At 36.3% G+C, this 24,567-nt stretch overlaps 1 protein-coding gene across 8 annotated transcripts in view; it reads right to left on the bottom strand.

Moving 5' to 3' along the window:
* Nucleotides 1-24,567, bottom strand: part of HERC2 (HECT and RLD domain containing E3 ubiquitin protein ligase 2) — a 112,223-nt gene that overhangs the window by 70,671 nt on the left and 16,985 nt on the right. For 5 of the 8 annotated variants that reach the window (XM_034431378.3, XM_034431379.3, XM_034431383.3 and 2 more), the window contains exons 5-26: nucleotides 23,492-23,711; nucleotides 22,703-22,803; nucleotides 22,428-22,584; nucleotides 21,472-21,582; nucleotides 21,122-21,293; nucleotides 20,146-20,319; nucleotides 18,826-19,014; nucleotides 17,302-17,453; nucleotides 15,445-15,602; nucleotides 14,458-14,571; nucleotides 13,664-13,915; nucleotides 11,578-11,771; nucleotides 9,465-9,665; nucleotides 8,652-8,880; nucleotides 8,439-8,563; nucleotides 7,078-7,256; nucleotides 5,841-6,025; nucleotides 5,091-5,246; nucleotides 4,588-4,773; nucleotides 2,068-2,238; nucleotides 1,871-1,974; nucleotides 529-679 (exon numbers count right to left, since the gene is read on the bottom strand). In XM_034431378.3, the coding sequence (XP_034287269.2) occupies nucleotides 529-679; nucleotides 1,871-1,974; nucleotides 2,068-2,238; nucleotides 4,588-4,773; nucleotides 5,091-5,246; nucleotides 5,841-6,025; nucleotides 7,078-7,256; nucleotides 8,439-8,563; nucleotides 8,652-8,880; nucleotides 9,465-9,665; nucleotides 11,578-11,771; nucleotides 13,664-13,915; nucleotides 14,458-14,571; nucleotides 15,445-15,602; nucleotides 17,302-17,453; nucleotides 18,826-19,014; nucleotides 20,146-20,319; nucleotides 21,122-21,293; nucleotides 21,472-21,582; nucleotides 22,428-22,584; nucleotides 22,703-22,803; nucleotides 23,492-23,711 (3,681 nt within the window). The remainder of the gene's footprint in view (nucleotides 1-528; nucleotides 680-1,870; nucleotides 1,975-2,067; nucleotides 2,239-4,587; nucleotides 4,774-5,090; nucleotides 5,247-5,840; nucleotides 6,026-7,077; nucleotides 7,257-8,438; nucleotides 8,564-8,651; nucleotides 8,881-9,464; nucleotides 9,666-11,577; nucleotides 11,772-13,663; nucleotides 13,916-14,457; nucleotides 14,572-15,444; nucleotides 15,603-17,301; nucleotides 17,454-18,825; nucleotides 19,015-20,145; nucleotides 20,320-21,121; nucleotides 21,294-21,471; nucleotides 21,583-22,427; nucleotides 22,585-22,702; nucleotides 22,804-23,491; nucleotides 23,712-24,567) is intronic. The other 3 variants (XM_087895327.1, XM_087895326.1, XM_034431381.3) reach the window with 1 other exon arrangement.

Raw genomic sequence — 24,567 nt, 5'->3', positions numbered from 1 at the left:
CTTTGTTAAGTAATTATTTAAAAATAAACTTAAAAGAAAATTATTCAAAAGCAGAAATTTCTTTGATTGCTGAGAGCTGTCCAGGGTTGTTGGAAATCAGGAAGTATACAAGTTTAATAAATTGTTCTTATTTTTGTTATTGCCAAATTTTAAGGGATAAGCTTTTTAGACAGTTTCTTGACAAATGCAGGGACTTTATGCCATCCATTTTTTCTAGTATTAACATAAAGCTTCTAATACGAAAGCAACACTATTGGTCTGCTTTGTTCAATAAAATGTATTCCCAACTGGAAATATTTCCCATAGTCTGAGACGCTTCCTCCTTTGCTAAATTTTAAACAGTTTTATTTGAATTAGAAATGCCAAGCTTTTTTTTTAAAAAAACAAATAATGCAGTATATCATAGAGATCTTGTATTTCTTGAATCTTAAAAAATAGCTCTTATTTTTAACAAGATCAATGTATTATAGAACATAGACTAACCCTTATATATATTTACAGTTAAAGTAAAACTGTAAAAATTCTTACTGGCACATTCAATCTCCACTGGAGAAAGTGGTGTACTCATTGCTAGATAGGAAGCATGTAGACCAAGAAGCAGGCCTAAATTTTTTTCAGTGTCTATGAGAGGAGATGAGAGACTGCCAGTATCTGGTGTTGTGATCACTTCCTGATCAGGCTACAGAAAGAGAAAATAAACAAAACCAGAAGCCGATCCATGATAAATAAACTGTGATTAAATTAAATGACTTTAATTTAGCATTCAGCTATAGAACTATAGCAATATAGAGCTATAGCATATTGGAGACACAGGGAAAAATTAATGAAGGAGGAAGAACTATATAGAAAGAGCAAGAACAACAATAAATTCAGAAAACCACTATTTCTGTTCCTTTATTCATTCTTGTTCTATCAACTGCAGAGAAAGAACAACTGGTCAAAAAGTTTACAGATACTCTATTACACATGTAATCTGTGTAATTAGGTTTTTCAGTGTGAAGCTAAGTTATTCTTTAAATCTGCACAGAAATAAAATTTAATTTGTAATGGAAAGCTGATCTTAAATCTATATTGTAGAAATGTTAAGAATACAACAAAGTTTAGTTTTTAAAACATTAAGAAATTCAAAAAAGGTAACAACTGTTCCAGGATACTTCTGAATTTGAGTTTATTTAAATTCAATGCATCTGAATCATATTTGGTATTAACTAGGGATTATTTCCATATATGGCTTTCATAATCCAAGCAGTTGAGTTATTTCTGCTTTGCAACTATAATATTGATAAATTATAATTCAAACATAGGTAATCCTTGATTTACGACTGATTGCTTAGGGACAGTTTAAAGTTACAACAAACACCCCTTCCTCAAAAGCTCCATTTAACAATTCACATGTTCATATAACCATGAGTCCTGGTAGTCGTTAAAGTGCAGTATTGCAATATGCAAATAATGCTTACACTGTAAAACACCCAGAGAGTACTGTGAAGCAGTATCTGGCAGTACATAAGCCTAAATGCTGTTGCTATAACAGTTGCATCATGGAGAGCAGGGATGGGTGTCATTAAGTGAGGCCATCTCGCTTAATAGCCATTGCCACTTGCAACTATAATGAGCAGGCTCCATTATTGTTGTAACGCAAGGACCTTTTGTACAAATACAAGGCATTTTCAGAGGAAAATAGAAAGATGAGTTGTCAAAGAAGTCAGTCCTTATGAACCTAAGAGGAAATTGAATTAATTCATGATTCATAATTCTTCAGTATGACTGAAAATGCAGATACGTGCCATACTTGTTATGGCATAGGATTCACTAAGACTATTTTTTTTATCTTACTTGGCTCAAGTTTGAGATAATGTAAGGTTGTTACCTCCATATATTGGCCAACACAGAAAGCATGCATTGATTCTTTTGTATCCTCAAACTGCAAAGCTGCTTCCAAAGCAACAACTGGATCTTCTCCTGCAAACTGGGCTAAAGAAAACAGAAAGTAATCAGTTTAGAAAGCACAGCATTTGAACTTGAACTTGATATTGATATTTGCTTAAATAAGTAGTCGAATCTCACCAAGTATACCACTCCCTGTTAATGACTGAGTTTGGAAATCTTTTATATCATACACTTTGCCATCAATCACTGTCCAAAAGCCACCATCTTTATTGTGGTTTTCCAAGTCAGCTTTTCGTATAAGTGTCACTTCCTCATTATTTCGGCAATTCTGCCCTGTAAAGAATGTACCTAAGAAATGAGGAAAAATGTTAACTATGGTTTGTGACTAACTCTCCAACTGAAAAGAGTAAAACCAAAAAAGTAGGAAAGCACAACTTAATCATGTATTCCCCTATAAATATATTTTGTAGTATGCTTTTTCTAAGATTATAGATTTGAAAAAAAGCCATTTAGGCCAACTTCCTGTTTAATTCAGAAATCCAAATTGTAAATGCATTCCAAGTCTCTGCTCAATGACAGAAGATGAACAAGAGCACCTTTCGGTTGATGTTGCGGCGAGAACGGCTGGAAAATAGTGGAGCTCCGCCAAGCTCCATGAAATGCAGCCGGCAATTGCTTGCTGGGAGACCCTACGGGGTTAAGCTGCCCTGGAGGGGTGGTGAAGAAAGGAGAGATGCTTCGTTGATTGTGAGGAAACCTCAATTTCCCCGTTGACCCAAAGAAAGCTCTCCTACATAGCAGCAGGGCCAAAAGCCATTTTTGGTCAGTCACAAGCTGGGACAATCATACAGTAAGAACTTGTGCTGGAGCAGTGAGTGGACAAAGCAGTGAAACTGGGTGAGAAAACTTCCAACTGTTAACCTAGATATTTAAAAGTTCCAAAAAATGATCTCCAAATGTTAAAAAAAGTGGTGATTGGGTTTATGGAGAAAGATTAAAGACTAAAAACTAAAGAGGATGGTTAAAGATTAAAGATTTAGAAGTAAAAGAAAAACCTAAAGGAGATTTAAAACATAGAAAGACTGTAAAAGTCGAACAACATTGTGAAAAGTGATTATTGGGAGAAATTGCTTTTCTAAACTCTATCTCTAACTCCCCTGACTGGATAACAATCAGCTGTTTCTGACTTTTACATTCTGTGGAACACTGGAACTGTGATAGATCATCTTACGAAGCAAAAGAAGAAAAGCAAGAAGGGGGAAAAAAGAAAAAGAAGAAAAGATAAATAAGAGTTTAAAATCTGGACAATTGGGAAGGTGTAAATTGGAAATTGTAAAGACTGAAAAGCACAAATTTATAGAAATTTGGGGGATTTGAAGAAATAACTTTGGGATTAACCAAATCTTATTAACAAAGAGAGAAAATGTAATTGTAAAACTTTTTCAATAAAAAAAAAAACAATTGATTTTTTCTGGATTTTTCAGATATTGGGATACTGGGATATTAGAGCTATATTGTTACAAAACGATCCAGCAGGAGACAATAAATTTTTATGAAGAAATGCTAGAAATAATGACAAAAATTATAAGAAGTTGATGGGAATATTTAAAGATAAAGATGTGAAAGTAGAAGGCTCTCAAACAAATGGTGGAAAAAACACACAGAAGACAGCGGAGAAATTAGAAGGAGTGGTGGAGGGGACAAAGCAAAATAAATTACAAAAAGATAAAAATAAGTTAAAAGGAGATAAAAATACTGAAAAGGCAGCAATAATAAATACTAAAAATCAAATAGACAATCCCTTAAGAGCTTATAATAGAATAGGGAAAAAAGGAAGATCTTTCAAAAATAATGAAAGGGTTATGGATGGATATTCAAAGGATGCAGCAGAAGGAGATAAAGGGTAAAACAGAGGGAACAATCAGTCTCTGTAAAAAAGCTAAAAAGACATATAGGATTCCAACAGAGAAACAAAGAAGAATCATCAAAAAATCAATAAATGATGAAATTCTAAAAAGGCTGAGAGATGATGGATGGAGATATAATATTTTGCAATATAGTAACAATATTGAAAACCAATAGAAATAAGTGAAAGTTTAAATTGGGAAAATAGCAGCACATATATAGATATATGATAGAATTTATTATAAATACAGATATATTAAGATTAGGAGGTGGAAGACTAGGATTAGGCAGAGGTAAACTGCTGCCGGTGCGCATTGGTTCACACGAACCAGTAGTTAAGATTCTGCGCAGTTCGGCGAAACAGCAAATCCCATCACTGACAGGCCCCGCCCCCACTCATTTTTCAGCTTGTTTTCCAGGCCATTTTCAGACCATTTTGCAGCCCTTTTTGGGCTGAAAACCAGCCCAAAAACCGGCCTGTTTTTAACAGTTTTTAAGCCTGAATAATTCTATCTAAATTGGACTTGAGACTGTTATACCATTCTCTGTATTCTGAGATAAAAATTAATACATACAGCATTCTTGCAGGAAGCTGTCACATCTCCCACTCATCTTTTTCCTTAGCTAAATATACTCTATATTCTTTAGTCTTCTTGCAAGAACTAATTAACAATACCTAGAACCAAGAACAGTGTTCATAAACAGGTCTGCTAACTCAAAATGGAGAAGAAACATCTAAAACCTATCTGAAGAATATGTTAAAAACATTTTAAATATTTTAAAAGAGCATACCCATTATTCCAGGCCAAGCTAAGTCTTCATTGTCATCTCTCTCTTTACCAGGCGCTAAGTGGCTAAATCTATCCAGATGTTCTAATAAGCCAGCTAATAAAGGAATCGCTCCAGCTTCCTGAATAAGTCCAGGATTTTTACTGAGAAGGAGTACTACAGATACCACTAACTCTGGAAGGAGTACACCTAAGGAGAACAAAAATTTTAATAAAAAGATAGAATTATATATTTTGTGTATCTCCCAATACATTTCAAATGGCTTGAATCCAGACTTGCAAATCAGCAAAATGATAAATTAGGCCATTTTTGCCCATTCCCATTACATAGATGGTCTTCAATAATAGCACTTCCTTTTTTTAAAAAAAAGGGGGCACTCCCCCTTTCTTGATACAATCCACATTTTTGAATCTAAATGTGTGGAACTAGATTTATGTCCATTAGGTTTCTTATGTTTTACTTATCGTTACAAGTGATAAAAAGGAATTAAAACAATGCATCAGTACCTGTTAAATCCCCATCTACAACACGAGATACTTCTGCAAAATGCCTATGGCTAATAGAAGCAATGCTAGTTGCTACAGGCAAAATATCTCCAATGTGTGTACACAAAAGGGCTGTGTATTTCTTTAGCAGGGAACCAACTCCTAGAAGCTCAGGACCTGTCAAGAAATAGAAGTATCACATTCTGATCATCATCATAGTATTTAATCTCAGCAAAATTTAGAGGAAACTCAAGTGAAATGGCTGTTTAGTCCAATAGCAAGTGTTTCAACTTCTTCCCTCAAGATGCTATAAGGCAGTGCATGCCAAAACAACTAGACACAAGAACAGTTTTTCCCTCAATGCCATCTCTCTGCTAAACAACTAATTCTCCCAACACTGTCAAGCTACCTAGTAAGGCTGTATTACTATTATTCTTCTCATCTTTCATATTACCTATTTCCTTATCTTCCTGTGACTATATCTTTGTTGCTTGTATCTTACAATTTATATTGTTTTATTTAGTTTTCCTAGTATGATTTATGTTGATTGCTTATTTAGTATCCTATGATTATCACTGTTGTATCTTATGATTTCTGATGGATGTATCTTATGATGAGTATGATCATGATTTAACACTTGCTGCTTGTATGTACACTGAAAGCTTATGCACCGGAGACAAATTCATGTATCCAATAAAGAACACCTGGCCAATAAAGAATTCTATTCTATTTTATATAATTTCAACACTAATTTTTTTTTGCCATACTTACTGTATGTATTAGAGACATGTCCAAAATGATCTCCTGGATATAATTTACTAACAAGCAAGCGCTGAAAACGCAGCAGTAAGTCCAAAGAAGCAGACCTTTCTTTATTATAATGTTCATGGTCTAAACAAGAAGAAATGGGACGAGCCACGTCTTTCAATTTAGCAATAGTTTGTGAAGCAATGTTCCTGGTGGGAATAATATTTTTAAAAAGACTTTAAAAAGTTAAACAAAAAAGATCACTAGCCAACCATATACTAATATTTCGTTGATTTTTCTTTAGACATTATTTGGCATCATAGTCCCAAATCTGTAACTATATCTTCCTCATTCCTCCACCCAGTGTTTTGTTTCTATGAAACGTGTCAACATAATAAACCACTGATAAAGAAGTATTGTTTTCAAACATTGTTTAATATAACTCTTACTTTTAATCATTATTGTAATCTATAAATCAAATAAATAAAAACAGAAACTTTAAATTTTATAAAATACAGTACAGCCTTAAGAATATTACATATAAAGCATATTTTTCTTATTAAACTACAACGTATTAACCACAATCTGCAATATTAAAAGTTGCTTAAACAATCAATAGGGGAAAATCTACTTAACAGTTATAAATGTTTCACTAACTGCATAAGCAACAGAGAACAATTTGCACAAACACACAATCACAAAGATCCTTCTTTGGACAACAGCAAATCAGCCATCCTGGAGAACAACAATGAGCATGTGCATGGTTGATGGCTGCTGTGGCCCAGCACCAGAGGCCACAAAAAAGACTGCTAAAGGATAACTTTTAAAACGTTTTTAACACAAAGAATTGAAAAAGCATTTTTTTCCTGTCTCCAAGGCCTGAAATTTACTTCTAAGCCTAATGGTGGGGGTAATATGTAGTTTAAGAACCTCTGACCTAAGGGCTTGGCTGTGACCTATATCTTTAAAACAAAACAAAAAGAAAGTAAGTTAAACCCCCAGACTATGCTACAAACTGATATCAAAAATCCTGTTGTAAAAGCAGAAGAAAATTGTCCAGACTTGCATAAGTTTGCAGCTCAAAATGGCAAGCTTATCAGAAGTACCCTTAATCAGGACTCATAAAATGATTTTTAGTGCCGTCTTTATTCTCAACACAGTATGCTTCTTAGACAGTAGACAAATATTGAAAAGAAATCAAAAATTAAAAAACGAAGAGGAACAATAATTCTAAGACACCTTTGTTATCAAACCAGAATACCTCAATAGTTGCTGGATTAATTGAACCAAGGGCAAGCTTTGTTTTCCTGCAGATTCGTAGATCCCAGTATTAATGAGGTCTTTATCTAATGGTGTCTTGTTCCTGTGAAGCGTGGATGCATTTGCTTCCTGCTCATCAATTTCTTTTTCTTTCTGAGCTTCTTTTTTTGCTTCAATATCCTACAAAGCAAAAGATATAAGTGAAAGCACTGAACATTTTCATTCTTATGTCCATTAAATAAGAGATGTAATGCCCCAATCCTTAATGATTTATTGACTTTCCAGCTTCCTGTCTCTTAGATGAATCTGCAACTCTACCACTCCATAAAGCCCAAATGGCTGTGAGAGATAAAGCAGAACAAGAGAATCCAAACAAGGTTTAAAAAAAACAAAGTTTCCAATCACATCTAACGTCTTTCAACTGCACAGACCCATCAGGGTAATTTAATTAATAATAAAGAAATAATTTGCCATTGCCTCCTTTCAGGATTATTTTTTGCTTCAGGTCTAGACTATAATAGTAATATTTCCTGATGGCATCCCTGTAACACCCAGACAGGCTTGATCTTACTTACCTTTCCAAAATTAATCACGCTGACTACATGCAACCATCAAGATATCAAATCAGCCACTATGTTCCAAGAAAAATTCTAAACTTATTCAGGTTGGAGAAATGTGGTTATTGAGTCATGTGTCACAGAGTTAAAGTTACTAGTACACTCTAAAACAAATGGCTCTCTTGTCTTGTGTAAGCACCAACTTATTTTTACTGCGTATCCTAAACTCCGCCTACTCCCCTACAAACACTGTTACCACATTAGATTAATGGATTTTGCTGGTGAACCAGAAACTAAGACTTCCAACATGAATATGAATGCAATCAGGCTTAAAAGAAAAATAAGCACCTTGAACTGAAGTTAGAAATGAGTAATTAACAAATGTAAATCATGTAAAATTGATAAAATATTAATATCTACTGCACAAGTATCTCTTTATTCCGTATTAGTTGCAGTTTGGGGCTGCTGTTGTTAAATCAGCATAAATGGGTTAAAAATGCCACCTGTATTACTACATACAGTACTGCCTCAGGAACATATTTGGCCCTCTAAATTGAATTTAACCATAATCCTTTTTTATAGATGACAGGATTTCCCAATCCATAGTACTCCTAGTTAATGGGGTAGACTATGCAATAATCTATATATATCATTTATTGATTGATAAATGATAATATTTTCCCCTCTTAAGCACTGCTAGCCTAAAAATTCATAATTTATTTCAACAAAAATGCTAAAACACAGCAAAGTTACTTTGTAAACAAAAAAGTTTTTCCAATCTGTAGTGAACACAAAGCCAACCTACCTGAATTTCTGCAGTAATAGCAGCATTCAGTGCAGATTCTAGACCGCCATCAGCCATCAAACTTCCAACCAGTAGATCAATCATAAATCTACGACCTGGACTCACATTTGTTTCATTCCCTGAAACTAAAAGTTAACAACAATTTTGTAATGTATGATGTGTTAACAATATCTTTCTCTGTGTTATCTTCACATATCTGTGAATGAAGCATACCTGCACTGGGTAAAAGTGCTGAAAGAGCTCTTGCTCGTTCCTCTGCAGTTGGTAGCAACACAGACCATCCACTTTGCAACACTGCTTGGGCAGCTGACTGCACAGTATTAAGCACACCAGCATTACTTGCTAAAGTCACTACTGTCTGCTTCAGACTGTTGAGCAAGACACTGCCTAACCCCAAGCCAAGGCATTCGGGATCAACTTGGTGACTAATTGCAGCATGAAGCTGAAAGACAAGCACAGATAACTTATACACAATGAAGCAAATTCAAGAAAGAATTCTAATGCTGCAAATTAAACATACATGGCTGTGAATTTTAAACATTTACCAAGGAATGTATTTGCAACATGTGAAAATTAATTAACATACATTATAAATACATCCTCAATTATATGGAAATGAGTGTTGGCCTTGAATTATGGTGAACTAGGATCAAACCGAATAACTAAGTTGGAAGGGACTTTGGAGGATAGGTCACCCAGGTCAGTAATTGACATGGTAATTACTTGACCATAGGCATGCTGTACCTTTAAGGTGCCACCTACAGATATTATTGTGATAACAGTATTGCTGAGCACATTGTAAGCTGCCCTGAGTCTTCGGAGAAGGGCGGCATATAAATCAAATTAAAAAAAAAAAAAAAAACAGCTGTCACTCTTTTAGGCCTATGCAAAGACAGTAACAAATAAAAAATAAAGAGTTTGGAAAATAGCAAGTCAATGTTAATTCCAGCTAATTCAATAGTTAATTACTATAACTGAGATTCTGAGACTCCATTCTGAATGCTACTGCCATGATATTTAAAATACCTGCAGCCTTAGAAGATTCAAAGTAGCCACAGCCATACATTCTTTCTCCTGTGGAGGTGGCCAGTCAGAACTGCCATCCATTCCTTCTGTAACTTGTCTCAATAGGAGATCCAGCTGTTCAAATGTCATTGAGCAAACATCTACCACAAAGGGGACACGTAAACCAATTGACCATTCTGAACAAGATGACCAGGCAAAGCTCTGCAAGGAAAAGAAAAATCAAAACATATTAGGATTAAATATTATTATCTCTGGGATGTAGAACTGCTGGAAGATGCTCCCTTAGTCATCCGTCTATAAAAGCTATCAATTTTTAAATAAATTATAGTGGAAAATAAATGGGTATTGAGTAACAATAGTTTAGGGCAGGGGTGGGCAAATGTGGCTCTTTTACAACCTGTGGACTTCAACTCCCAGAATTCCTGAGACAGCTTGGCCAAGCTGCGAGTTGAAGTCCACAGGTTGTAAAAGAGCCACATTTGCCCACCCCTGGTTTAGGGCAAAGTAACAATAGTTTAGGACAATTTAAAAACTAGGGGCCTTACAATCAGCTCCCCAAAACTAATTAATTAATTAAGTTTATTTCTGCCTGTCGCAATTAAAAGATTATTTGGCTTAAAATATCATCGAATATACTAAGACATCCAGGGAAGAAAATAATAAAAATTGAAAACAGAAATAGAAAAGTGTATCAAATACATACACAACAAAGTATATTAAAACAACCGCTATGTCAAACCAAGAGATGCAGTCAATAAATAGGTAACAATATTTCATAATTTAACCTACTCTCCTCAACAACTCAGTTTACATGTTCTCATAAAACATTAGCAAGTAATAATTTTAATGTTATTAAAGTGGGAAATTATCTATTGCTGAAGAATAACCATATTAAGTAGTTCTGATTCTAACTGCAATAAAATATAAGTGAGATGGAATCAAATGTAATGTTTGCCTAAACTGGAAATCAAATTTAATTTGTGACTAGATTGGAAATCAAATTTAGTTTTTGCCTAAACTGGCAATCAAATTTTGTTTTTGCCTAAAGTAGTCACCTCCTACTTTGAGTAATATAATTTCCAGCAGCCTATTCAAATGCCAAGTGAAGCCCCTGGTCCATCTAAAAGTAACTGAGTCCTCTGGGGATAGTTGATCCAATTTTACTGAGTTAGGTGAGAAGAACATAATCATCTTTCAAATCACGATTACATTTTCATTCTGCAAGTTGCCCTAGGAATGAATCTATTTCCAGGACCCATGAACATAACAGAAGACACATAAGTCCTACTTTTTAAGTCATATGCAAAGCTTGTGAAACATAAGTATTATGCCTAGGAATGAAATTATCTAACACTCTATTCCTGAAATTTCATCTACCACTTGTTTTTTTTTTAAACAAGTAAGAAATCGCTTTTCAGACAAGCTTCTGTACCAGAGAAAATCTCTGTCTCTGTATTCCTACGTGTAATTCTGCTTCTGTTTTATCAACCATCTCCAAGAAAAAGGGGGTGGGGGAAGTTATTTGAAGAATAGGATTCTAGCATGGAAACATCATGCGGACAAATAACTAATCCTAAAAATGATAGTTCAATTTATTCTATACTCACACACATGCAAACTCAGAAATGGTAGTACAGCTATGATCAAAATATAAATGTGATGTGTAATGGAAGTTAAAAGTATTCTGAATAGCCATATTAGAAAAAACAGGTGGTACATATGAAACATAAAACACATAAGTCTTAAATATGCAAAGAAATCATTATCAAAATGGATAAGTTAGATATGAAGCATAAAAGAGAAACATGCTATTAAACCAATTCCCCAACCCTGTTTGTAACCTCATGAGAACTGTAAAGCAGGGGTCCTCCACCCTAGGCCACGGCCCACTACCGAGCCATGGAATTGGGTCGCACGAGTGGCTGGCTGGAACACAGACACGCCCCACTGCTCACGCAAGTCGAGGTGCACACATGCGCACCAGCTCGCCACTTACATAAGGGCTGCGTGCGCACTGACCTGCCACTCGCATGGGCCAGTTCTCCTATCTGCCCCCTCTAGCCGGGCCACCAACCACAAAGGTTGGGGACTGCTGCCGTAAAGGAAAACTTACCTGGGCTGGTCCGCAGGCAATACCAACAATGTGCTTTGAGTCCAATCCTGGAAGAGCAGTTGGCTCTGGTTTAGTAATCCTCAAAGTGTCAAAATGCTGGCACTGATCATTGCTTCCCCAGCTATAGACTTCACTATCTTCTGTGAGGGCTAAACAGTGAGTAGAGCCAGCTACTATATCTATAACTTTTTTCCCTGCAGGCAAAATGATGAAACAAAAATTATGACAATAATCACTCTCATTATAACCTGAAAGACAAATTAAAATAAAATACTTTAAACCTGACCTTGAAATCATTTTAGTTATACATTAGTTATACATTATTTCGGTATTATTCCATTAGGAACAATGGCTACTAGGCTTCTCCTTTTTGAAATTAATATCTACAGGTGAAACTCGAAAAATTAGAATATCGTGCAAAAGTTCATTTATTTCAGTAATGCAACTTAAAAGGTGAAACTAATATATGAGATAGACTCATTACATGCAAAGCGAGATAGTTCAAGCCTTGATTTGTCATAATTTTGATGATTATGGCTTACAGCTCATGAAAACCCGAATTCACAATCTCAGAAAATTAGAATATTACATGAAATCAATAAAACAAGGATTGTACATAGAACAATATCGGACCTCTGAAAAGTATAAGCATGCATATGTACTCAGTACTTGGTTTGGGCCCCTTTTGCATCAATTACTGTCTCAATGCGGCGTGGCATGGATGCTATCAGCCTGTGGCACTGCTGAGGTGTAATGGAAGACCAGGATGCTTCAATAGCGACCTTCAGCTCTTCTGCATTGTTCGGTCTCATGTCTCTCATCTTTCTCTTGGCAATGCCCCATAGATTCTCTATGGGATTCAGGTCAGGCGAGTTTATGGTCAATCAAGCACAGTAATCCCGTGGTCATTGAACCAGGTTTTGGTACTTTTGGCAGTGTGGGCAGGTGCCAAGTCCTGCTGGAAAATGAAGTCAGCATCCTCATAAAGCTCGTCTGCGGAAGGAAGCATGAAGTGCTCCAAAATCTCCTGGTAGATGGCTGCGTTGACCCTGGACTTAATGAAGCACAGTGGACCAAAACCAGCAGATGACATGACTCCCCAAATCAATACAGACTGTGGAAACTTCACACTGGACTTCAAGCATCTTGCAGTGTGTGCCTCTCCATTCTTCCTCCAGACTATGGATCCTTGGTTTCCAAATAAGATGCAAAACTTCCTCTCATCAGAAAAGAGGACTTTGGACCACTGAGCAACAGACCAGTTCTTTTTTTCTTTAGCCCAGGTAAGACGCTTCTGACGTTGTTTGCTGTTCAGGAGCGGCTTGACAAGACGAATAGGACATTTGAAGCCCATGTCCAGGATCCGTCTGTGTGTGGTGGCTCTTGATGCACTGACTCCAGCCTCAGTCCACTCCTTGTGAAAATCCCCAACACTTTTGAGTGGCCTTTTCCTGACAATCCTCTCCAGGCTGCGGTCATCCCTGCTGCTTGTGCACCTTTTTCTTCCACATTTTTCTCTTCCACATAACTGTCTATTAATCTGCTTTGATACAGCACTTTGGGAACATCCAACTTCTTTTGCAATTACCTTTTGAGGCTTTCCCTCCTTATGGAGGGTGTAGATGATGGTTTTCTGCACAACTGTCAGGTCAGCAGTCTTCCCCATAATTGTGATTCCTACTGAACCAGACTGAGAGACCATTTAAGGCTCAGGAACCCTTTGCAGGTGTTATGGCTTACTTAGCTGATTAGAGTGGGACACTTTGAGCCTAGAATATTGAATCTTTTCACAATATTCTAATTTTCTGAGATTGTGAATTTGGGGTTTTCATGAACTGTAAGTCATAATCATCAAAATTATGACAAATCAAGGCTTGAACTATCTCGCTTTGCATGTAATGAGTCTATCTCATATATTAGTTTCACCTTTTAAGTTGACTCTTGATCTTGACTCTTGATCACTAAGAATTTTTCCATACACTGAAAAATGTTGCTTGGATGTCACCTAGGATAGGCATTAAGTTAACTATTTCTGGGGATTATCAATTTCTAGATTAACATATCAAGCAATTTCCTCTTCACTCACCTTGCAAGCCTTCCAGCAATTTGGGATAACGAACGTGTTCTTCCGTTCCATGCCCAAGTCTCTGATTGTCTCCCTTTCCCCATGAGTACACCTGTCCATCTTTTGTTAGAGCAAGTGAGAACTGGCTCCCACAGCGTACTTTAACAACATCCAAGTCTTGAAGTTTTTCAATCAGCTTGGGAGTTTTGCAGCCATCACTGCCACCTCTTCCCAATTTCCCATAATCTCCATCTCCCCAAGACCATACTTGACCTAGAAAAACAGATCTCAGTAAGGGTAGCATAATAATATTAAGGATTCGGCCTCATCGCAGGCCTTGAGTTTGACACCCCTGTTTTATATCATTTTATGTCCCACTACCAAAAATCTTCAGCTTGGTAGAAATGAGAGAAATATTCTTTTCTGTGCAGCATTCAAATATTTATGTAATCTCCCCCTTCCATTTTGAAACCTACATCAATTCATTGCTATACTTTTAAGAAAAGAAAATACATTTCTATTGAAATCATCATTTGCTAATTTTTAACAGCTAAATCATGGTTTAATTCTTAAGGAGTTGCTATTATATTAATACTTGTAATTCTTTGATCATATTTTACTATTTAAGTTCCTACAGTACTCAAAGCACCCTTGACCAAAAGAAATCTATAAGTATTTTAATAAGAATAAAACTATTTTACAACAAATAAATACAGCATTCAAACCAAGACATAAAACTAATCAAAAGCAGGAAAGACAAAAAAATGGTTTCCCAGTCTCATGATTTCAATAATGTTGCAGATTGTGCTACTCACCATTTTCTGTTACAGCAAGAGTCTGGGCATCACTACTCCCACAGGCTACATCAATCACTTTCAATCCTTTCAGGCCAGTAACCAAAACTGGGATTGTCTGGTCTTCACTGGAGCCTTCCGAATAAAAAAAAAAGTGAGAGAACCTCAAGATTCATAGTAGGAGTAAAAAATGGGGGTTGCCAGGCCCTCTCTGATTGTAATGGCTTGAATCAGTGTAGGGATTTCCCTTTTAAGCAATGAAACGCAGAAGACAATGATGAGAGCTCTATAGTAGTTCCAATCCATTAAAAAAATCACTTCACAATAAACAGATTTATTTTGCTTAATGGTGACAGTTACAGCTATCCTTGTCCCCAAACACATTAAGTGCAGCCCCCAGCATCTATAATCTTGCTCGCTCTTGTTAAAGAGGCTCTGGAGATCCCAGAGGCCATTTTAATAGCCCCATCACAAAACTTGTATTTGACAGCAAAACTATTCACTTTCAGTGATGTTAAGGGGTGGGAGGAATAAATTGATAATGTCTACACATATATCTATTCCACTTGTTAAATCCACCCATCTAAAAAATGAAAAAAATGCCTCCACCTGCCACAGTGCAACATTATCTCCAACTCCACCAGCATTATCTCCAACTCCACCAGAAAGAAAGACAAGAAGAGGCAAAAACAGAGGGAATTGTTCAGCCCTTTGAGGTAGTCCAGACAAGAAGCACAAACCATGGTACTAACACTACTTTTACTGTTACCTCAAGTCTGAAAGTATTCCTCCCCTCCTTTACTTTTACTTTCCAGAAAATCTACAGAGAGTCCCTTCGAGGCACTTATCATGTCCCTTCCATTTCTGAGATGCCTTCTGAGCGATGGTTGTCTAAGTCTGTGGCTTTTCCTTCTGTCATCTAAGGTCATTCCCACATACCATTATGGGAACCCAATGAAACTAAAAAGGCTGCTACCTCCTGCTTTAAAGAAAATATCAGAAACATACCATGACCTAGTCTGCCATAGTTTCCTCGGCCCCACGTGTACAATTCTCCATCAGCTGTTATTGCAGCACTGTAGGTACCTCCACATGCAATATGTATAACATGTTTTCCAGCCTGCTTCCCAGAGAGAGCAGAAATCATTTTTGGTTCTTCTAAAGGCCTAGAAGAAGGGAGTGGAACAGGAAAGCACATGTCAGGGTGCTAATTAATCCCATTCTGCTTTGGGATAATTGCACCTTGATTAGAGAATGTGGATCAAGGCTTTCTCTTGAAGTATACTTTAAGAAAATAAACCCGAAGATATATTTTCTAAGAAAAACTCATTTATTTGTTATAAAAAAAATAAAACATCTCACTAGCTAATTAGTTACATCTTGGCAAAGTTTTCCCCAGCCAGACCTCTCCTGGCCAGAGAACAAAGAAGAGAGAAGAAAGTGAAAGAATGTAGACATGCGCAATTAGCTTAGAGATAAGAACTTGGCAAGCTACGGTAAGTCTTAGAGTTCAAAAATAAGAGCTCATCTGGTAAATACAAAAACACAGTGACAGCACAACTATGAGAATTAATAGAACACATATTATAAAATGGCAACAGATTCCATGTACACTGCAATAACTATAAACAAATCAAAATAGACAACCTATACTATGCAGTCTATTATTAGAAAAACAAGCTATTCAACAAAAATGTTGGCTTCCTAGCATTGGACAGTTTCAAGCAATAGCCACATAGACACTTGTAAAATACATGGTTTGCATTCTTGCATTGAACAAGGAGTTGCCCGATTGTCTAAATGGACCTGTCCAAATCTATGATGCTATATTTATCAAATCTATGATGCTATATTTATCAAGCAAAGATTTCACTGCTGTGTAAGACAGATTTCCCATACTATTCAACTGTCTGGTTGCAGAAATTTATAGCAAGATGGGTAGATGCAAATGTTGCAGTCTTAGTTATAATCAGAATGATTGTAGTTGAGTACACCAAAATATGTTAATGTTCTGCATAAATCAATTGCTTAGCGCATTGTAAGCGACCCTGAGTCTCCGGAGAAGGGTGGCATATAAATCAAATTTAAAATATATATATATTCTTAATATTGGGAAAATTTCTAACACATGCTCCAACATTTTATTTATTTTGTTGGAAACTTAGAAGAATCATCTCTTCTTACATTCACATTTATAACGACACAATTTGGCTTACTGCTTTCCAAGCTTTTGCCTCATCTGATCCTAATACAGATCAATATCCATCAGAATTACAAAGCAGAAATGCAACTGCTAATTTAGTATACTAAAAATAAAAATAAAAATAAAAAGAGAAGCAAAAAGTTTCCCATCCATCATTGCTAACACTATATTCACTATTGAAACAGGAACAAAATATATTAACTTGGAGAAAACAATCCCTTTAAAAAGAAAGATTGACCTCAAATAAATACAAATCCAGACAAAAATCATGGATGCTGCTAGCTTCTCCTACTTGCCAAGTTTATCAATTCCAGCTGAAACCAATGAAAACAAGTGTGGAAATTTAATTTCCGCCACAAATAATATCCTTCCTTCATCCCTCCCTTCTTCCTTCTTTTCTCAAGAATGTATGTTTGTGTGCGTGTGTATCTGTCAAAAGTCACCCTCTAAAAAGCAAGAGCAGCAAGCTCTTAAAGGCACCCACGATTATGTCTAATGTCATCTATACATCATGCCAGTTTGTAACAGATAATTTCAGCTTATTTTTTAACCTAATAATCCTTGTTTCCATTATTTTTACTAGTTCTAATTTCAATAAACATAAGTGGGAAGAAAGCATTTTACAGTCAAGACTCTTATCACAAGCTATCTAAAATACATACACAGTATCTCCATGGCCCAGTCGTCCACCATCTCCACAACCCCAAGAGAAAACTTCTCCAGTTGCAGCTAAAGCCAGATAGTGATGTCCATCTGAGTGTGCTGCAATTTTAACAATATTTCTAGAAGCAAGACTCTGTACAAGTTGTGGTGCCTAGAAATAAACACACACAAATAAAAACTCTGTATTGCAGAACAGCAGAAAAAGTAAAGTAAGAACCCTTACAGAAAAAAAATTATAGAATAATCTCAAAACTTTTCAATAACTAATTGACTATGTTTTTCACTCAAACTACGTATAAGATTCAAACTATATTCAACATAGAAATATTATCACATATCCTGATTTATATGTTACAAAGGCTTTAAAAGAAGGACTTTTTTCCATTTCTATTTTCTTTTCAACAAAACCACTGGGTGAGGTCATCCTTCATTTCAGGGTCTAATCTTTTCAATATTCTAAAGCAGAACTGAAACACCATGGAAGCTTTTTTTTTTAAAAAAAAAAAAAGGATTGCTTTAAATTTACTTGAGTTTGCTTGAATTATTGAAGAAGACAATAGTCCATTAACACATGAATGGAAACAGTAAAAAGATCTCAGTACAGATATCTATATACTGTACTGCTGAAACTCTCATGTATGTTTGTTTCTAACAATTGGGTGAAATTAAAGCCAGCCAATTGGGCGTAGGGGCTAGAGGGAGGTGGAAACAGTTATTGAACCGAGGTAACTCAAATAGGCTAACTTGTCAGGATCCATCACTCAGATCGGAACGAAATTTAGAAAGTCGTGGCTGCTACAGCATCACTGTGCCTTCCAACTATACTTCCCAGAAACCATAGGTTGTATGATGCAAGGGAAGATGGGAGGGTTGTATCTGCACCTTCTTTCTACCTCCCTCTGCACCCAACTGGCTGGGGGCAAGGTCTGACAAATAAACGGTGATTGGCCAATTTGGAATTGAGGCTGAAATTTGAAAACTCTTAACCATTGTAGGCAGTGAGGGAAGACAAGGGAGCAATATGGACACTTGCTGGCAAGGTAAGGCTGGCTGAGGAGCACAGAAGTCAGCACATGAGCTCTCTTCCTCCCTGAATGGAAAGGACCTTGAGGACATGATAGGATGGGGAGTAGAAGTTCTGTTTTCCTCATAGTTGACAGTTCCCTTTGTTTCCCCAACCCCCCAACAAATTGAAAGACAGTTCCATGGGTCAGTGAAGCAGGAGAAGGAGTTATTTCTGACACTCCCTACCAGCTTCCCATAATCAAAATCAATGGGGAAGGCAGTAAGGAAATTGGCACTTCCACTGTTTTTCTGTGGCCCTCTTCCCCAATGGTCATTCTGTTTCTCCCTTTAGAAAAGAAATATCTCTAAAAGTATGGTCTAATGGGTTACAGGATGTCAAGTATATTTTAAAGCGGAGAAAAATGAGCAGTTTCTCAATTACAAGCTTCAAATTTGTACAGTAAGGATGTTACCTTTTGTTGCAAAAGGAAGCTAGAAAGTAAATAAAAACCACCTACCAATGTGTCATTACTGTAGGCTTGTATATAAACACGCCCATTTTTGGACAAGATCAGAAAACGCTTCTCTGCGCAAGCAATCTGTGTAACTCCAAGACTGGCAAGTCCTTCACATTGAATTGGACAACTGACATTAGAATAGTATTTCCATCCAATTAATCCCCATGCTATAAACTCCTGCAAAGAAGCCTAGAAGGAAATTCATCATTTGAGAAAATATCAACAATTACTCTTAAATTAGGATAATTAGTATCTTGCATAAATGATTCTAATCTCAACCATGTTACCACTTCGGTTGAGATTTGCAACTAAATAGACTTCAGAAAGATAGTTAGATAAACTTGAATAAGTGACAGTATCTGGACTTTGTTAATTTGATTTAATCTTTGTGAGAAGGATCTAAAAGATCAGACAGTTCTTCTATAATCTAGCAATTACAAAATCTACCAAAAGTCAAAGGACCCTAGTCCACATCAAACAAGGAATTCAGAATCCATAAGACTGCATGATTAACTTATTGTGACCCCGACTCCCGAGCCTGTCCTAACAGAGGAAGAGGACTCAGAAGGTGATGGGGAGGAACTGACAAGGTCTCCCTCTTCAGGACCCTCCTCTCTGGCAATGCCTCAGGTTTCATCTGAAGGCCAAGAGGAACAGCCTGGGATATGCCAGGAGGAAAGCATATCGGAACAACAACAGATAGGGAGCAAGGATGATGAATCCTGGCTTGATCCCAGGCAGTGACAGAGGGAGAAGCGTGCGCAGCAACGAAAGAGGTGTGTGAGGGCCAGAGATTGAACTGAGTCACTGAGCCACACCCCACAAGGAATAAAAGTGGGTGTGATTGCTCTTCAGGCTTTGTGATGGTCAAAGTTAAAAACCTGAAAGTCACATCTCGTTATCTGAAATCTGGCTTGTACATATTTGGATTGGACCTTGGCTAACTCTTGCTTCGTGGATTACTTTTTTGCTACTGGACTGGACTGAGGATAAACTCACTCTCACTTACTGTGAGTGAAAACTGACTTGGCAGGCATTTCGCAGTTTACTGCCAAAACTCTTATCTGCAAGGGATTCTAGTCTGATTGCATAATAAAACCTTGGCAGGCGTGCCTGGCTGTGTGTTTGCCTGTGTAGGGAAGCGGGGACAGAACATAACTGCTCTTGAAGCTGAGATATACCATGGCAATTTATGGCATGGCAAATTATGGCATGGCACAGAGGCAGTAGGGCAAAGTTTAAAAATCTATTACAGATAAAGCCTCTTACATAAGCTTTAACATATCCCCAGTTTAATTTATCCAATTTGCTGTACATTACCTTATGAGATGTTGGAGAGCTGCACTGTGGGGGCATGCAGGGAGTGGCTAGGCGATCCAGGTGAGCCATAACCACAACTGCTGTTTGCCTTAAATCAATTGCTAGCTCATTGTCCTGTGGCAATATTAGGTATCTTAGGAAGTTTTCATTTGGACTTAGTGGATAAGCCAACATCTAAAATAAACACAATAACATTTAAATCCATTATCTTAGGTAATACCTGTTTAAAGCCACATATTAAAGAGCTAAAACATTTTTAACAAGAAGAGACATTATAGGGAGTTATAGATTTTATGACAGATCCACATGTAATTAACAAGATTTATACAATATTTTACCAAAAATATCCAAATGACAGCTTACTTATTGGGCAGATCATGGATTTAGTACACAGAACTGATCATCAGAACTAACAGCGATGTACACAATAATGCCAGTTTTCGTATTACAACAATAATTACAGAATTATTTCAACTTTCATTTCCCTGCATTTCATTTCTACTGCATTCAGAAATTAAAAATAATTCAGGGATATTACAGATATACAGAAAATGCAATTTAAAATAGGTCCCACAACTATAAATTTGAAGTATAATTATTATCAGCAAAATAACTGTACTTCTCAGTCATGGTATTTGCCCAATGGAACATATCCCCGTTATGATCCAGATGTTAGTCTTCCAGAAAACTTGACTTTTTCCATAGAACCAGGTTGTTAATTGAGTCTGGCATGTATGGGATTTTGACTATGTGATAGTTTTTTTGGTTACAGTATGTTTTTTTTTTAAATGTATTATTGTATTTCTATATTTATGAGGTTATTAGCAAGAAGCCGGTTCTATACTTTTTATAAGTAAGTAAATACATACATACATACATACATACATACATACATACATACATACATGCATGCATACAGTTACATGAATGTACAAAAGCACGCTTGTAATCTAAATAGAAGCACTGAAACACAAACCTGAATTTCTTCTTCTGTATTGTTCATCTCTTTGTTACAAATTATATTCTGAAATCTCTGCAACAAAGGAAGGAGTGGGGCACTGGTTCCCTGTGCTGACCGTTCATTATCTGTTTCTCTCGTTCCACTATCCCAGAGTTGAAGCAATAGTATCACAGCAGACAACATTTGGCTGAAAAAAGAACTGAGACTAAATTGAAGGCATGGAGGAATAAATCTTGTCACTTCCATTTCTCTCGCTTTTTTCCATGCACTTCCCTTCACACACACACACAAATAAAATGTTCCCAGAAACTATTATATTCAAATGATGCTGTATTCTGCAATGAAAGATCTCTTAAAAGATTTACCTCAGTGTGCCTCTCTGAACAGCCAATTCCAGTAATATAGCAAGTGCTAAGTGCTGGTCTTGCAGTGGAATGCTTCCTGAGCCTTTTAAACCTGGAGCTCCGTGGATGTCTCTAATTTAAAAGCAGAAATATACTTACTTACAAACACACCCACATATACACAGTACAGAATTTAGTACTCCACTATCCTGTTATCCAGTATTTTCCCTAAAATATCAAAATACCATTTGGTCATACTATTCGTTCTACTTTTCCAATTTCTTTATAAAAAACCAAACAACACAACTATTATGCTGACCCTCATTTAATTTACATTAATTTACATCTATTTACAAAAGATGTATAGATATGTTAATGACATAAATGTAAACAAAACAAAAAGAAATGTGAGTCAAAGACTTCATATTCCTTATGCTGCTATTTTTAAAGCAGTAAAATGATATCCAAGTATTTAATCCAGGTTGTTTAGAGCAGGAATACTATTACTCTTTAAATCAGGGCTGCACAACAGCCTTTAAAAAGTGAACAAATTTATCATTCTGAAAAGTACACTGCCAAGCATCTCCAATGCCTCACAGTCAGCTCTAACACTGCTACCACTTCACTAACCATCAAACAGCTACTTTGCAGCCCATAATTATTTTTAATTTATCAATGTGACCCTTTTGCCTCTACAAATGGTGAGGCTGTTTTAAATGTTCTAATTATAATTCCAATATTTATCAAAGGCCACACTAGCTAGTAAGGATGATTTTATTAGACTCTTCAACCCATATGAAAAACAGTAAATTGCCTACTCCAATTTATTCCAAAAAGGAAGGGAGGGAGGGAGGAGGAAGGGAGGGAGGAAGGGAGGGAGGAAGAAGAAAAATGATGGTCATGCTCAAAATCATGTTTCAAGAACACGATTTGTATTAAAACATGGACCAAGCTCAAACAGTATTTTGAAAACTTACCCAGTTACAACAGACCTTAGAAATTTAGTTGCTCTCTCCACAACTTCCAACCATACAGAGGATACTGTTCCTTCGTCAAACAGGGATGCTTCTGATAGGGCTCGCAGCGCATCTAGAGACTCTTGTAATAATTCACTGCAAAGATCTGCATCCTCACCTACGAATGCAATGTGTTTTAGCTGTAGTAGACGGGTGATTGAAGAATTTGGGTTTTTTTCACCAAAACTATCTGCAAATTTAGGGCAGTTATGCAGTACTCAACCTGTAATTTATACCTGATCTCCAAGCTCGCCGTAGGAATGCAAAGGCAAATGAAAGAGCCGCTCTGGATCCTACTCGGGCGAGACCTTCAACACCTTTGCTTACAGATCTAGGGCTACAAGAGAGAAATTGAGGAATCATCTCTTGCTTAAATCCTAAGCAAACTTTGCCCCCTCCCCCCCAAAAAATCTTAAAACCAGGATTCAAACCCAACCACCTCAAAAGATATAAACAATAAATAGATGTTTCTGGTATTATCATTCTGACCTAACTTTAGAAGAATTCATCTTCCATGTAAAACAAAATGCTACAGTAGTCCTCAATTTACAATTTACAGTTTACTGTAAATGAACTTTTTACAGTTCATTTAGTGACCGTTGGAAGTTACAACAGCACTGAAAAAAGTGATTTATGTCCATTTTTCACACTTACGACCATGGCAATATCCCCCTGGATCATCAAAATTCAGACACTTAGCAACTGACTCATATTTATGATAGTTGCAGAATCCCAAGGTCATGTGATCAGTTTTTGTGATCTTCTGATAAGCAAAATCAATGGGGAAGCCAGATTCACTTAACAACCATGTTACTAACTTAACAACTGCGGATCATAAAATGGGGCAAAACTCACTTAACAAATACCTTGCTTAACAACAGAAATTTGGGGCTCAATCGTGCTCTTAAGTCAAAAACTACCTGTAATTCTTTATGTACAGAAACAAAATCCTAATGATATTATTATAGGATAGAACTGGGATATGTGGAGGAGAACAGAATGGATTTATTTCATTAAGCGTTTACCTTTTCTTATCCACCATGGGCAATGGGATAGTGCTGCTTTTCCGCTTCACCTTTACATTCTCAAGAAGAATGCTTCTATTTAATGCTATAAAGTAGCGTTCTAATATAGCAAGCCTCTGTTTCAGCCTGAGAGCAGAGAGCGTTGTGGTAGCAGTCTTCTTGGCTAGAACCTGTTGCTCTTTTACTAATACATAAAGGCAGTCTTTCAGTTCGTTGACATCTATAACAAACATAACAGCAATGCACTTAGCAAAATGTATAAAACTAATCAGAATTGAATATAGCTTTGAATTACAGAACTATGTTCATCGTTCATAATATAACAAAAATCTAACGGGGATGAATGTTAAATAAGTATTTTGGGAAGGGTTTCTTGTTAGAGTTATTATTGAATTTATTTAATTTCTATTTCAGAAAGAAGACATTCTCCTATTTTTGTACTAATCATTAGTTCATTTCAGATTCTGAAAGTTACTATGTAATGTCAGTAGTCAACTATAAAAAAATCCTCAATTGGCTCAGATTTATTTTCACAATTCAAACAATTAACCAAATTTTGCTAAACCTTTTGCAGATCAAATAACAATTGCTCAGGATTTTTAAAGAACCTTAGCTACTCTTCTTAGTTTAAATCCTACATCAGTCTACATCTGCATCAGACGATGTGAGCTGTAACTCATGAAAGTTTATGCCTTTTAATATCATTTGTCAGTCTGAAAAGATACGAACTCCTTCAGTTTTTTCGACTATCACAAACTAGCACAACTCTCCTCCTACAAAGGAGAGAGCTCCTACCAAAAAAAAGCTTTTGATTCACCCATTCTATCTGCAACTGCATCTGTTGCAATCCTATCAGACTTGACACAGGACACCTATTAATGACTTAACTTAATGAAGAGATAAGGTACATAAATAGCAACAAGTAATCTTCAATTTACAACCATAATTAGACTGTAATTTCTATCACTAAGTAACGCTGTCATAAAGTGCAAGTACATGGTTTAGCTAGGGCAATCCCTGCAGTCTGAGTTGTCATTGTTAATCAAACCATACAATCATTAGGTGAAGCAACTTCT

This window comes from Pantherophis guttatus, chromosome 5 (genome assembly GCF_059756535.1).
Source record: "Pantherophis guttatus breed Tessera chromosome 5, ASM5975653v1, whole genome shotgun sequence".
NCBI lineage: Eukaryota > Metazoa > Chordata > Lepidosauria > Squamata > Colubridae > Pantherophis > Pantherophis guttatus.
The sequence above is the reverse complement of the archived record's forward strand: the minus strand, read 5'-3'. Positions and strand labels throughout refer to the sequence as shown.